At 53.4% G+C, this 12,181-nt stretch overlaps 1 protein-coding gene across 1 annotated transcript in view; it reads left to right on the plus strand.

Annotated features, from left to right (window-relative positions):
* Positions 1-1,793: 1,793 nt before the first annotated feature.
* Positions 1,794-12,181, plus strand: part of ARHGAP23 (Rho GTPase activating protein 23) — a 72,534-nt gene continuing 62,146 nt past the window's right edge. The window contains exon 1 of the mRNA XM_077852988.1: positions 1,794-1,916. Within this exon, the coding sequence (XP_077709114.1) occupies positions 1,854-1,916 (63 nt within the window). The 5' untranslated portion in view covers positions 1,794-1,853. The remainder of the gene's footprint in view (positions 1,917-12,181) is intronic.

Raw genomic sequence — 12,181 nt, forward strand, 5'->3', positions numbered from 1 at the left:
GGGCAGAGGGAGGTAGAAACAGGAACCTTGTTGAGAACCCAGTGAGACAATATAGGCAGGATGATTGGTTACAGTTAGATAGCAGGAAGGACTTCTCAGAAGTGGACATGCGATCTTGATGAAGAGAGGTGGAGAAGGAAGAGGAATCAAGGAGTGCCCTTCCATCATTCTAAATGCATCCCTTTCCATGGACTTCTGGGGCACTTAAATCAAATAAAACATAAGATTTAAAAACAAGTCACTATGTCCTTCCTCAGGTTCACAGGAGTTAGGAACAGCATAGTTGGTGTCTGGGCCTCTCTCTCTGCTCCAGGACCCAAGTCCCTTGTCCTGGGGGAACTTGGGGCTGGTGATGGTGGTGCAGTAAGCAGGTTTTATGAGGTCTTCTTGCCCCAGAGGGGGTGAGTGATTCCAATTGGTAGAGTCTGCCTTCCACTTTCGTTGCCTGCTTTATCCAAATCCTATTCCTACTTATCTGTTGCCTCTGCCTTCTTCTCTTCATAATCTGGGTGAAGGAATACAGGAGCCCTTTAAAACTGCAAGAAGGCGGGACACCTAGGTGGCTCAGTGGGGGACACCTAAGTGGCTCAATGGTTGAGCGCCTGCCTTTGGCTCAGGGCATGATCCCAGATTCTGGGATGGAGTTCCACATTGGGCTTCCTTGCATGGGGCCTGCTTCTCCCTCTGCCTGTGTCTCTGCCTCTCTCTGTGTGTGTCTCATGAATAAAATAAAATCTTAAAAAAAAAAAACAAAACAAAACTGCAAGAAGGCATGGGAAAGAGGTAAGCGTAGGCTGTAGAGAGTGAGAGGGATGTCAGTTAGATGGCAGAAAGAACTTTCTCAGCAGAAACAAAGAACGGAGGGACTATCTCTTCCTGGATCCTCAGGAGATGTCCTGCTTGGGGGGAAGGGAATGAGGAACTGGCTCAGGACTCCAGTGGCTCTTTGGTCCCAGCTTGAAATGAACCCCTAAAGGAAGGCTGTGGGGAGCTTGTGACTGGGAGGCCTGGGGCCTTCTCTGTTCTCACTGCTGTCCAGCACCGAGCAGATCTTTGGGCTGGTCCAGAGGCCTGAGCCCCAGGCTGCTGGCTGGGGGTTTGAAGGGCTTTGGCACCTGCCAGCCTCTTTCTTCCAGCCTCTCTGCCTCTGCCTCCTTGAGGTCCTGGGCTGAGACTTTGCCTGGGAGGGAGGCCCTAGATAGAGGGGCCTGGAGCTCCTGAAAGCTCCCTCCCCCCCATGGGCATCACTGTCCCATGTCTGTCCTTGTCTCCATGAGTGTCTGGATGGAAGGCTCCCTAAGCCTCTTGCTGCCTTTCCCTCTCTTCAATCCTGGGTCTCTTTATCTCTCTCTGACTTTCTCTGCTGCTCTCTACCCTGTCTGGATCTTGTCTCTGCCTCTTTCATGCTTTCCGTGTCTCAGTCTTTGTTCCTGGCTGTGTTTCTCTCCGCTTCCCTCTCCCTTCCTCCCTCTTACCCTCTCTCTCCCTGTGCTAGTTCTGGGTTCGGTGCCCTTGGCCTCTTTCCTCGGCCGGCCAGGATCGCCATCTATCTGGGCCGGGTCCCGGGAGGCCAGCCCAAGTTGTCTCCCTGAGACCACCTCTGTTCCCCAGGCTGAACTGCCCTCCAGCTCCGCTGCCAGCGCAAACCCCTGCCTGAGCCCCGGTTACCAGTCAGCTGCCCTGGGGAGAGGCGGCGGGTGCGCCCCATCGGGAGCGCACGGGGAGGAGCGAAGGGGCTGGCCCGGTGGGGGGGGCCCTCGGCGCTCGGCCCCGCCCCCTCCGGCCCCGCCCCTCCCGGGTCCCTGCCCGCGCCCCCAGCAGTGCCCTGGCCGCAGAGCCGCCGCTGCCGCCCGATGAATGGAGTCGCCTTCTGCCTGGTCGGGATCCCGCCCCGCCCGGAGCCCCGGCCCCCTCAGGTGAGGGCGCTGGGCCAGGGGAGGGGGCGGATCCAGGAGCTGCCGGGGAGCTGGCGGCAGGGCCGGGGTCGCGGCGCCCCCGCTCGGCGGGCACAGCCTGGGGCGCACGGAGCGGGCACCGCGGGCACGGCCGCAGGGAACTTGGGCTGGTGGCGGGCCGGGGAGGGGGCCGCAGCGAGAGGTGCCCTGGGCAGGGCGGCGGGAAGGAGGAAGGCAGGCAGGGGCCCGGGACGCGCATGGGGCTGCCAGGGCAGAGGGCGCGCACCAGGGCGGCGGTGCCAGGCCCCCCGTGGCCGGGCAGCGGGGGCGAGAGGCCCGCGCCTTTTGTCCGGGTTTTTCAGGCGGGGCATCTGCCGCCGTTTCCTCTGCCCGAGTTTTCGTTTTCCGTTGGCGAGGCCCCGGCACAGCTGGAGGGAGAGGGAGTGGGGGAGGGGGTTCCCGGAGCGGGATGTCCTTGGCCACTGCGGCCGGACACCCCCCTCCCCGCGCCACACTCGCCCCCTGCCGGGCCGGACCGCAGGCCGAGCTTCAGGGAGCCGGTCTGCCGCCCCACGGGCTCCTGGAGGAAGAGAAACGGGCCCTGGGGACCCTGGGTCCCGAAGGCTCCGCTGTGCTCCCCGCCGCCCCCTCGGGCTGGCTGTGGGTGGGTCTGGGCACGGGGTGCCAGGGGCATTACTCAGCGCTGGGCTGCTTTGCTTGGGTTCTTTCATCTGCCAGCTGCTGAAGCTGGGGAGGGGCCGGTAAGGGCCTCTGGAGCCCTTTGGAGCCAGCCCCTACCTCAGGGCCTGGTTGCCTGGTGCTGGAGTACCCCAACACTACACCACCCTCCTTCCCAAGTTGAAGGATTGGACACCGTCAGGCCAGTCATTTCCCAGGTTGGAAAAGAAGTTCCCTCTGGGTCCAGGTTGGGGTCAAGGTCTAGGCCTCTTCCTCTTCTGACAAGGCTGGAGGACTTAGTGATGCTCTTCCTCAGCCACCTCCCTTCTCCCTGCCTGCCACCCCCCACACCCCCATCCCATTCTGGAGCTGGGGTCTGGTGCTCTGCACTCTTTCTGAGACTGGTCTGTGTCTCAGGAGCTGGATGTATACTCAGTTCTCCATCAATCTGTATCTCTCTTTACAGACTCTCCCTGCACCTTTCAGCCAAAGTGTTTGTTTCCTAATTACAAACTTGAAATTCAGGATGGACAGGGGGTGGGGGTGGAGGTCATTAAGCCTGAGTCCCTTGGATTCACCCCCCTCCACACACCAACACATACTTCATCTCCAACCCCCCTACTATGTCCACCCCCACCCCAGGCCCAGCTGGGGGTGGATGGGGTTTGATTCCATGTGGTTTTCCCCCTCTGCCAGGGCAACAGCCTTATTCCCAAAAGTGGCTGTTCTCACTGAGATGTGCTCATTGGCATGCGATTTGAATCTCCATTACATAACCAGTCATTTCGCCTCCAAACACAACCCAAAGGCCCCCAGCCCCAGCCTCTTCCATTTGCTCACAAGGTGGTTGAGTTCACCCCTAGGAGGCTGGGAACTCCTGTTCCAGCATCTGAGGCCTTGCCTTCCCCTTGGGAATAATGAGAGCAGTAAATCCCTTTTACCTTCAATGCTGGATTCCAGGACCTCAAAACCCTATGACACTACACAGTGATAGTGCTAGAGCTAGAACCTGGGTACTCTGATGAGATCCTGGCATAAGGTGAAGTTTTGGGGAGGAGGCTGCTGTTAGGAAGGTGGCTTTGGGGTGCCATGGGGCGTGGGGCAGGATTTCGAGGATCCCAGCCCAAGAGGAGAAGGACTGGACCCAGGGAGTAGGCCTCGTGCTGGGCTGCCTCGATGGGGACCTCTCTGTGCCCTCACCAGGCTTGCCTTGAACCCATGGGGAAGGGCTGCATGAAGCCCATCTGGTCTTCTAGGGGTGCAGCAGTTTTGCCAGAGATGGGAATGGGCATGAGGGATGGTGCTGGTTGCAGAATAGAGCAGGGCAGGGGTGGGCAGGGGGATGTGTCACTTCATCCTTCATTGCAGGGATACTTAGAAGGACTACCTGGTATATAAGGGTAAAAGATACTACAAAGAAGTAGAATGGACTAAGTTACAGTATGAGGGGCTGCAGTTAGCTCTTCAGGGGAACTTGTAGGGAGAGGTTTGCTAACTGCAGTATCCCAGTCTGGCCTAGAACATCCTACAAGGAAGTTTCCTCTAGTATAGTGGGTTAGGTAGATCTCTGTGATGTTAGATTCCAAGTGTAGGAATCTGGAGAGATTCATAGGGGATGCAAATATATTCAAATAAGTGTATACATTAGTGCCCGGAAAAAAAAAAAAAAGTGTTTTTAAGGAGGGGGGAATTGCTTTAATAATACAGCTGATAGTTAAGATGTAGCTAGCAATTACTCTGGGCCAAGATTTATAAAAACTACTTCATTTAATCCTCACAATACCACTGTGATGGGGGTATAGTTACTATTCCCATTTTACAGTTGAGGACACTGAGGCATAAAGAGCTAGTCACTTGGCCAGAGTCACATCACTAACAAGTGGCAGAGCTAGGGAAGGGACCTGGCAATCTGGCTGCAGACCCCATGCTCTCTACCCTGCCGTCCTGTTTCTTGAACCCTCCCTTTTCCCACTGTCACTCCCACCCTGAATCTGGGTCCATCTTGGCCACGGCTCAAGAACAAGGATCACCTCCTGCTGGATTGGAGCTTGGATGCTTGTCGTCAGGCTGGGACAGAACAGAGGACTGGAGGCCTCAGGGTGGTGAAGCCTCAGGTGTCCACCCATGTTGGTGGGTGTGGAATCAGCTCATTTATTCCTGCAACCCCCCCACCCCACCCCAGGCGAGCCCACAGCCCTTGGGCTGTGGCTCAGTTCATGGTGTTTTCCTTCCAAAGGGGCATCAGCCCTGCTCTGTTGGCTGCGGGGGTTCAAAGGTGAGATATTGGCTTGGTCAGGGATTTGGACAAAGCCTGGTTTTAATGATCCTGCTCTCTCTCCCTCCCCAGAGACAGCCATGAATAGGGCCTGTGGGAGCTGGCTCTGCCTTTCCCCAGCACCCCCACCCCCTTCAAACAACCCGCCTTTAGATCCACGCCCCCCTATTTCATGTGAAATTGTGCCAACTCTTTAGTAGGGCAGTGCCAGTCAGTACCAGGCAGGCATCTCTTTCCCTCTGCCTCAGTGGGACAGCAGGCTGGGATGGCCTAGGGACTGCACTTGGGGTGAGTTTAAAGCTCTATGGGAGTGGAGTTGTTACCTGTCAGAGTGGATCAGGACCAGAGGGGTCATCTTTTCCACCTCCTTCATGCTAAAGTGGGGAAACTGAGGCCAGAGAGTGCCCAAGGTCGGGTAGCCTGTGATTGGTGGACATGAACCCAGGTGTCTTGATTTCCAGGCTCCCAGGTCTTGCTTTTCTCCATTCGGTTCTGTCCATGATGCACCCCCCCAACTGCCCCCCTCCCCCCCTTCAGTGTAGGGTTCTGGGACTGGGCCTTGGGAGAGAGGGGAGGAGCAAGGATGAGTGGACAATGTGTCCCGTTCATCTCCGTGTCCCCAGTGACCAGCACAGTGCCTGGCACAGAGCGGCTCTCTATAAATGTTTGTGAAGTACAGGCCAGGGAGCAGCCCTTCCCCTGGCCTCTCAGCCCTTCCCCCTGGCCTCCCATGCCCAGCTCTACCCCTGGCATCCTGACAGCTGGTCTACACTACGCATCAGGCTCCCCCATCATCCTGGAACTATTGAAGGGCAAGAAAAGTAATAATAGAAAATACTTCCATAGTGCTTACCACTAGGAAGGTACCTTCTCATTATCCCGTTTAGCAGATGGAGAAACTGATACAAAGAGATTCTGTGGCTTCCTAAGGTCACACAGCTAGTGGTAAGTGGCAGAGCTGAGGAGTTGACTGTGCTCTCAACCTCATTCCAAGCAGCCCCAAAGGTGTGGTGTTTGTCTTGGTGTCTCAAGGGCCAGGCACACAGACAATACTCAGAGAATGTTTATTGACTGACTGATGGACAGAACATGAAAAAACCACAGAATCCTGTAATCTCTAACCCTTTGGAAGTCTCTGGAATTGGAATCTTGGGAAGGCAGCCTAGTGGTACATCACCTGTTATCTGTGCCAGGAGTGCCTGATCTAAACCTAGGGAGGAAAGGAAGCTCACACCCTGCCATGACTACCTTCTAAGGCTTAACAGGGGCTGCTGGGGGCCCTAGTCTTCTCGCTTCTCTCTTACTCTCACTCCCTCCTTCTTCCCCCAGAATTCTAAGGGGATGGTGCTGAACGATGGGCACATGGGAAAAGACTACAGGCAGGATTAAAAAGTCTTGTTCCTTTTTCATCTTTCTGGCCCTGAGATCTTTAGCCCAATACATCACCTTGGTGGAAGATTCTACCCCTTTCAAGTTGGAGGGTAGACAGAGTGTCTCTTTTGAGGCAGGGCTTGCCATAGCCACCCATGCACCTTTCCTCCATGGGAAGTGGTTGAATTTCCAGCTATCTCCAGTCTTAAACCTTAGGCCCAGTCATCTCCTCCAACCTCCTCAAACCCATATGCCCCCAGGCAGGTGACCTCTTTCCCTCTGACTACCCCTCTGCTCCCCATTTGCTAGTGTGAAATCATATCAGTCATTGGTGTGGCCAGGCCACACTTCATTTGTTAACAAAGACCGGGGGTGGGAGGAGCTGGCTAAGAAAAAAGAGACTTAGTGTGGACATGTCTTTCTAATATACGGGCAACCATGGCAGACAGGAGGGAGGCCTGGGCCGGGCCTGGCCCCTTGGCACGTTAGAGGCAGGTTGGTCGGGCCTTGCCTTCAGCCTGCTGGGATTCCAATTTCAGCTCTACCCCTTTTATTCGCTGTATGATCTGGACCTTGTGACCAGGTTGTTTTTAGCCTCAATTTTCTTACCCCTGAAATAATCCCTCAAAATCATTGAGAGGATTAAATGAGATGATATAGGTAAAGCGGCTGACACTTGGTAGTCTCAACTATTAGTAGCAACTATTGTTAAACAGATGACAATAGTTGGATGGAAATGAGAATGACATACCTTTGGTGCAATAAGGAAAGGTCAGAGCAAATGAACTACTCCTGGAGGTAATGCGACTCCCCTCAGTGGAGGTGAGGACCCACAAGTTGGACTGGATTCCTATCCAGGCATTGAGTGAAGAGTTGAAACAGAAGCTTTAAGGGCACTGCTTTGGGATCAGCACCGTGTGGGAGGAAGTTAGGGCAGCAGGTGAGACCTGGTTCCTGTTGCAGGGCACCAGGAAAAGGGGGCAGAGCCCCAGCCTCCTGAGAACATGAGAGGTTGGCTGCTCTGGTTTGGGGGCTGTGAGGCTCCTCTGAAGAGCCTAGGAGGCTGCCTGGAGGAACCCTGGAAGGGTGGCTGTGGTTCTGAAGGATGGGAGAATGGGGAGGCCATTGCAGGCCCGGGCAGGGTGTGCTGGTTGAGGGGCAGTGAGGTACCCAGGCCACTAGTCCTGAAGTCAGCTCCGAAGCTCCTGGCTGCCCAAGCGGGTATGGTGGTGGTGGAGGGAGAACTGCTGGCTCCCTGTGCCCCACACCCCAGCCTCTCCTGAAGGAGGGGCAAGGGCTACTCCCAGTGGCAAAGAGCTGTGGCCTGTAGAGAGCGGAACTCAGAAAGAAAGACTTCTTATGCCCAGTGCATTTGGGGGCGTCTGGGGGTCGGGGGAACAGTGGGGCCTTTGTCTCCGGCCTCCGGGAATCTGGCCGAGGAGGAGCTGTCCCTGGGTCTGGCTGAGCCCTCCACAGGCAGGTCCTCTTTGAAGTGACCCTTTCAAAGTTCAGCCTGAATCCCTGGGAGGAGAGACAGCCCAGGGCGGGGCTTAGGGATGTCTGAGACCCACAAGCAAGTTGAAGATGTTGAAACAGACCCACTGCCAGCCTCTTTGCAAAGGCAGGCTGGCAGGAGGGGTGTGGGCTGGAGGAATGTGGCCAGGCTGGGGTGGTGGCGGGGGGGACAACGACATGTGGGAGCCATTTAGGAGGACAACCACTCCAGGAGGCCTGGCCCCCAAGTGTAGGTTAATATAGGGAAGGGGAGAGTTCACTTTGGCCATGTGCCTGGTTTCTATCAGTCCCCAGATTGATTTCTGTCTAATCCTTGGGCTTCTAAATCCACAGCTGTGTCTTCCTTTTTAATTTCCTCAAAGAGCATGAGAACACTCCTTGGAGAGGATCTGGTGCTGGCGCAGGACTTAGAGCCCCTGGTAGGAGGGACAGTGGCAGTCAGGCCTATTGGAGCTTTTCCTGCTCCTGAGCACCCCTCAAAAGGCTGTAGTGGAGACCCCCACCTTCCACCACAGTTTCCTTCATTCTCAATGTGGAGGAAACTGTATTGTTCTCCAAGAGAAAGGGAGGGAGGGAGAGAGGAGCCAAGTAGAGAGGGGACATCTCTGAACATTTTAACTGGAGGGATATTGGAGGCACCCCCCCCCCACACACACACACACATTTGATTCACTAGGGAGCTGGAAGCCTAGAGACAGGCCAAGGCCAATGTGCAGAGGCAGAGGGGAAGGGACAGGCGGAAATAAGAGGAAGATGGAGGATGCAGGCCAGGTGGGAAAGGGGTTCAGGCGGCTGAAAAGTTCCCAGAGTCTCTTTAGCTCTGCCCTGCTGTGATTCCATGAAAGGAGGGAGAGGAAGAAGTGGGTTGCTGTTGGTGGGTTTTTTTTTTTTTTTACTAAACAGTGGGCAGTCCAGGTGGGAACCCTACCCCACCCTGGGGCTCTTTTGTATTTTTTTAATTAAAAAAAATTTTTTAAGGATTTTATTTATTTATGAGAGAGAGAGAGAGAGAGAGGCAGAGACACAGGCAGAGGGAGAAGCAGGCTCCATGCAGGGAGCCCGATGTGGGATTCACCCAAGGACTCTAGGACCACTGGGCTGAAGGCAGGTGCTAAATTGCTGAGCCACCCAGGGATCCCCCTGGGGCTCTTTTGTAGTTCACCTCCCCACACCCTGATCTCTCTGCATCATGGCACTCTCTACACTTGAGAAGATTCTTCAGAATCTTCCTGTCCTCTTTTGAGGGTGTGGCCCCTGGTTCTTCCCCAAGAGAGGGGGAGGAGGAGCTGAGAACCCCAGGCCCTGATGGGGGGCTGTAGGCGGTTCTGGTCCTCTCTTGTATCTTGCACTGGCATCTACAGAGCTGAGCCTTCATTAACTCTAATGAATCCTTGGCACTCTGCCCTCCTTTTGCCCTGAAGCTTCTGATGGGGGTGAGGGGACAGCTGAGATTGAACCTAAAGCCCAGCAGGTGGTGGGATGTCTGCAAGAGGGGAGGGGGAGGCAGGAACAGCGGTCTAAGCAACAAGGCTGAGACTGCTATTGGGACAGAGAAACAGCCCCCCTTCCTTCACTCCTGGGACCTGTTCCTCTTCCAGTGGCTCCCAGACTCTTAGGTCCCCACCTTTCTAGCTAAAGTGTTATCTGAGAGACTGGGTGTGGCCTGGGACAGTGAGGACATTCCCAGGCCTGGCATATACATAGAGTGTTCCTCTTCTCCCTAACTTCACTGGGGGCAGCAGGAGGACCTGACTCCAGGAAGTGGAGAAATCAGACCATGACCAGATCTTAATGCAAACCAGGTCTTAATGCACACAGACCTTTGTCCATCTGGTGACCATTTCCTATGTAGAGTTCCTGTGTTCCCAGCTCCCTCTATGGTCTTGGGATCTGGATGAGTAAGACATAGCTCTGCCCTCAAGGGGTTCATTGTCTGCCTTTCCTACCACCCAAAAGCTTCAGTAAGATGTCATAACCACAGGTTCTGAGATTTATCTCTATACTGCCTGCCATTCCAGAACATTTTTTGCAGCCCTTTACCAAAATTCTTGACATAAAAATGACCTGGCTTTACTGAGGAGCCAGACAGAAGCAGGCACAAGGGAGTGTCTTCACTGTGATATCATCTGAGTGTGACTGTGGTCCCAAAGATGGGAAGAAGGGTTTCACGATGGAAAGAGAGTTGGTGGATAGAATTGCTGTAGGTGTTAGTAAAAAAAAAAAAACCAAAACAAAAAACAGTTGGTGATAAGATTAATCTCCTTTCTCTCATCTCCTGTTTCTAAACCTATTGTTAAGTTGAGGATTCTTTTTTTTTTAAGATGTATTTATTTATTTATGATACACATAGAGAGAGAGAGGCAGAGACAGGAGGAGGGAGAAGCAGGCTCCACGCCAGAACCCGACGCAGGACTCGATCCTGAGACTCCAGGATCACGCCCTGGGCCAAAGGCAGGCGCTAAACCACTGAGCCACCCAGGGATCCCCTAAGTTGAGGATTCTTGTGTGAAACTCCTTTTGATCATTTTCAAGGGCCGTCAGACAGTGGTTACATATTTACTGGTACTAGAACTGAGACCTGGAGAAGGTAGATGATATCACTGAAGGTCAGCTAGCATTTGCATTGAACTGTGATTTTCTGAATCCTAAGCCTGTCCCTGTGGTCACTGCTACATTCCTTGACAAGGAAAAGCCTGGAGGACACCCACACCACTCTGGGAAGGTGGACCCTTCCTCTTGCCCCCAGCTGAGCCTTGAAATCCAAGTAGGGGTTGATATAGTGAAGGAGAGGGGAGGGCAGACATAATCTGGTGGTGGATGCAGGCAGCACAATTATGTTCTGCTTCTCCATGACCATGCTGGGCACAAGCGTTCTCCCCGTGTCTCCTTGGGTTTGCTCTTGAGTGGTATAGGGGTGCCCTGGGTTCCATCAGTATATTTGGGCAAAGCCCCTGCCTCCTCTAAAGGTGCTCCAGCTCTAAGTGGAAGAAGGCTTCACTGAGGGGGCAAGGCTTGCCAGGGTTTGAAAGATGTCTGCTGGGACAGAGGGGCTCATGGAGGAGAAAGAGAGTAGCATTCCAGACAGAAGGATCCGGCATGAGCAAAGGCAAAGAGATGTGAAATAGCCTGGCCTCTTAAGGCATCAATGAGTGCAAGACCAAGAGTAGAGTTGAGATTGTCAAGGAAGGTGAAAGCCAGATCCTACCCCTCCCCTCCACCATCATGGCAGAGCCCTCAGGCCATACTAAGGAAGTTGACTTGCATCCATAGACACTTTGGAGCTGTGGAAGGGTCTAAGACTGTGGAGGCAGCAGATCACATGAGAGATGATGAGGGTTGAAACTGGAGGTAAGGATGGAGAGGACAGGGTAGAGGTGGAATGTATCATCCTTTTCCCTTTTCCAGAAACTTGTCATACCATCTCTTCCCCTTGTCTGATAAAGCCTTCCCTGCCTTCTTTGTTTTTTTAAACTCCTATTCATCCTTCAGTGCCCAGTTCAAATACCCTTCTCTGTAAGCCCCCAACTCTACCCCATTTCCTCAAATATATTGGGACTTCCCCTTTGGGCAGTAGTTCTTAAGCCCCACGAAGGTAGGGACTTAATCTTGTTCACTGCTTTACCTCCAGCTTCTAGACCAGGACCTGTTGACTGAATATTGTTGGTTGATGAATGAACATTCCCATAGCATTTGGCATGCATTATGAGAACCACGTGTTAATAACAGGAATATTGATGACACCTAACATTTAATTTTTTAGAAGATTTTATTTCTTTATTAGAGAGAGAGAGAGCACCAGGGGTGAGGAAGGAGAAGGAGATGCCCCACTAAGCAGGTAGCCCGACTCTGGACTCGATCCCAGGATACCAGGATCATGACTTCAGCTGAAGGCAGATGCTTAACTGACTAAGTCACCCAGGCACCTCACAACTAACATTGACCATTCCTGTGCTGGACACTGCTGTGCCAAGCACTTTACATACACTATCTCTTCAATCTGCACAACTCCATGAGGAATAGATTATTTCTGTTTTATAATTATAGAAAACTCAGAGAGGTTAGTTACTAGTCCAAGGACACACAGCTAAGAAGTGGGCAGGTTGGGGTTCAAACTCAGATTCCTCTGAATTCTCTTTAGGAATGTTTGGACACTATGCTTTATAGCCTCTTTATTTGCTGCATGCCTGTCTCTTCATAAAATCAGGGACGGTTTCATTAAAAAAAAAAAAAAGGCCTCTGTGGAGTACTGAGCTCAGATTTGTTCAGCAACTTTTTTTTTTTCATTTTTATTTATTTATGATAGTCACAGAGAGAGAGAGAGAGAGAGAGGCAGAGACACAGGCAGAGGGAGAGGGAGAAGCAGGCTCCATGCACCGGGAGCCCGACGTGGGATTCGATCCCGGGTCTCCAGGATCGCGCCCTGGGCCAAAGGCAGGTGCTAAACCGC

The sequence above is a fragment of the Canis aureus genome, chromosome 16 (genome assembly GCF_053574225.1).
Source record: "Canis aureus isolate CA01 chromosome 16, VMU_Caureus_v.1.0, whole genome shotgun sequence".
NCBI classification, from domain to species: domain Eukaryota; kingdom Metazoa; phylum Chordata; class Mammalia; order Carnivora; family Canidae; genus Canis; species Canis aureus.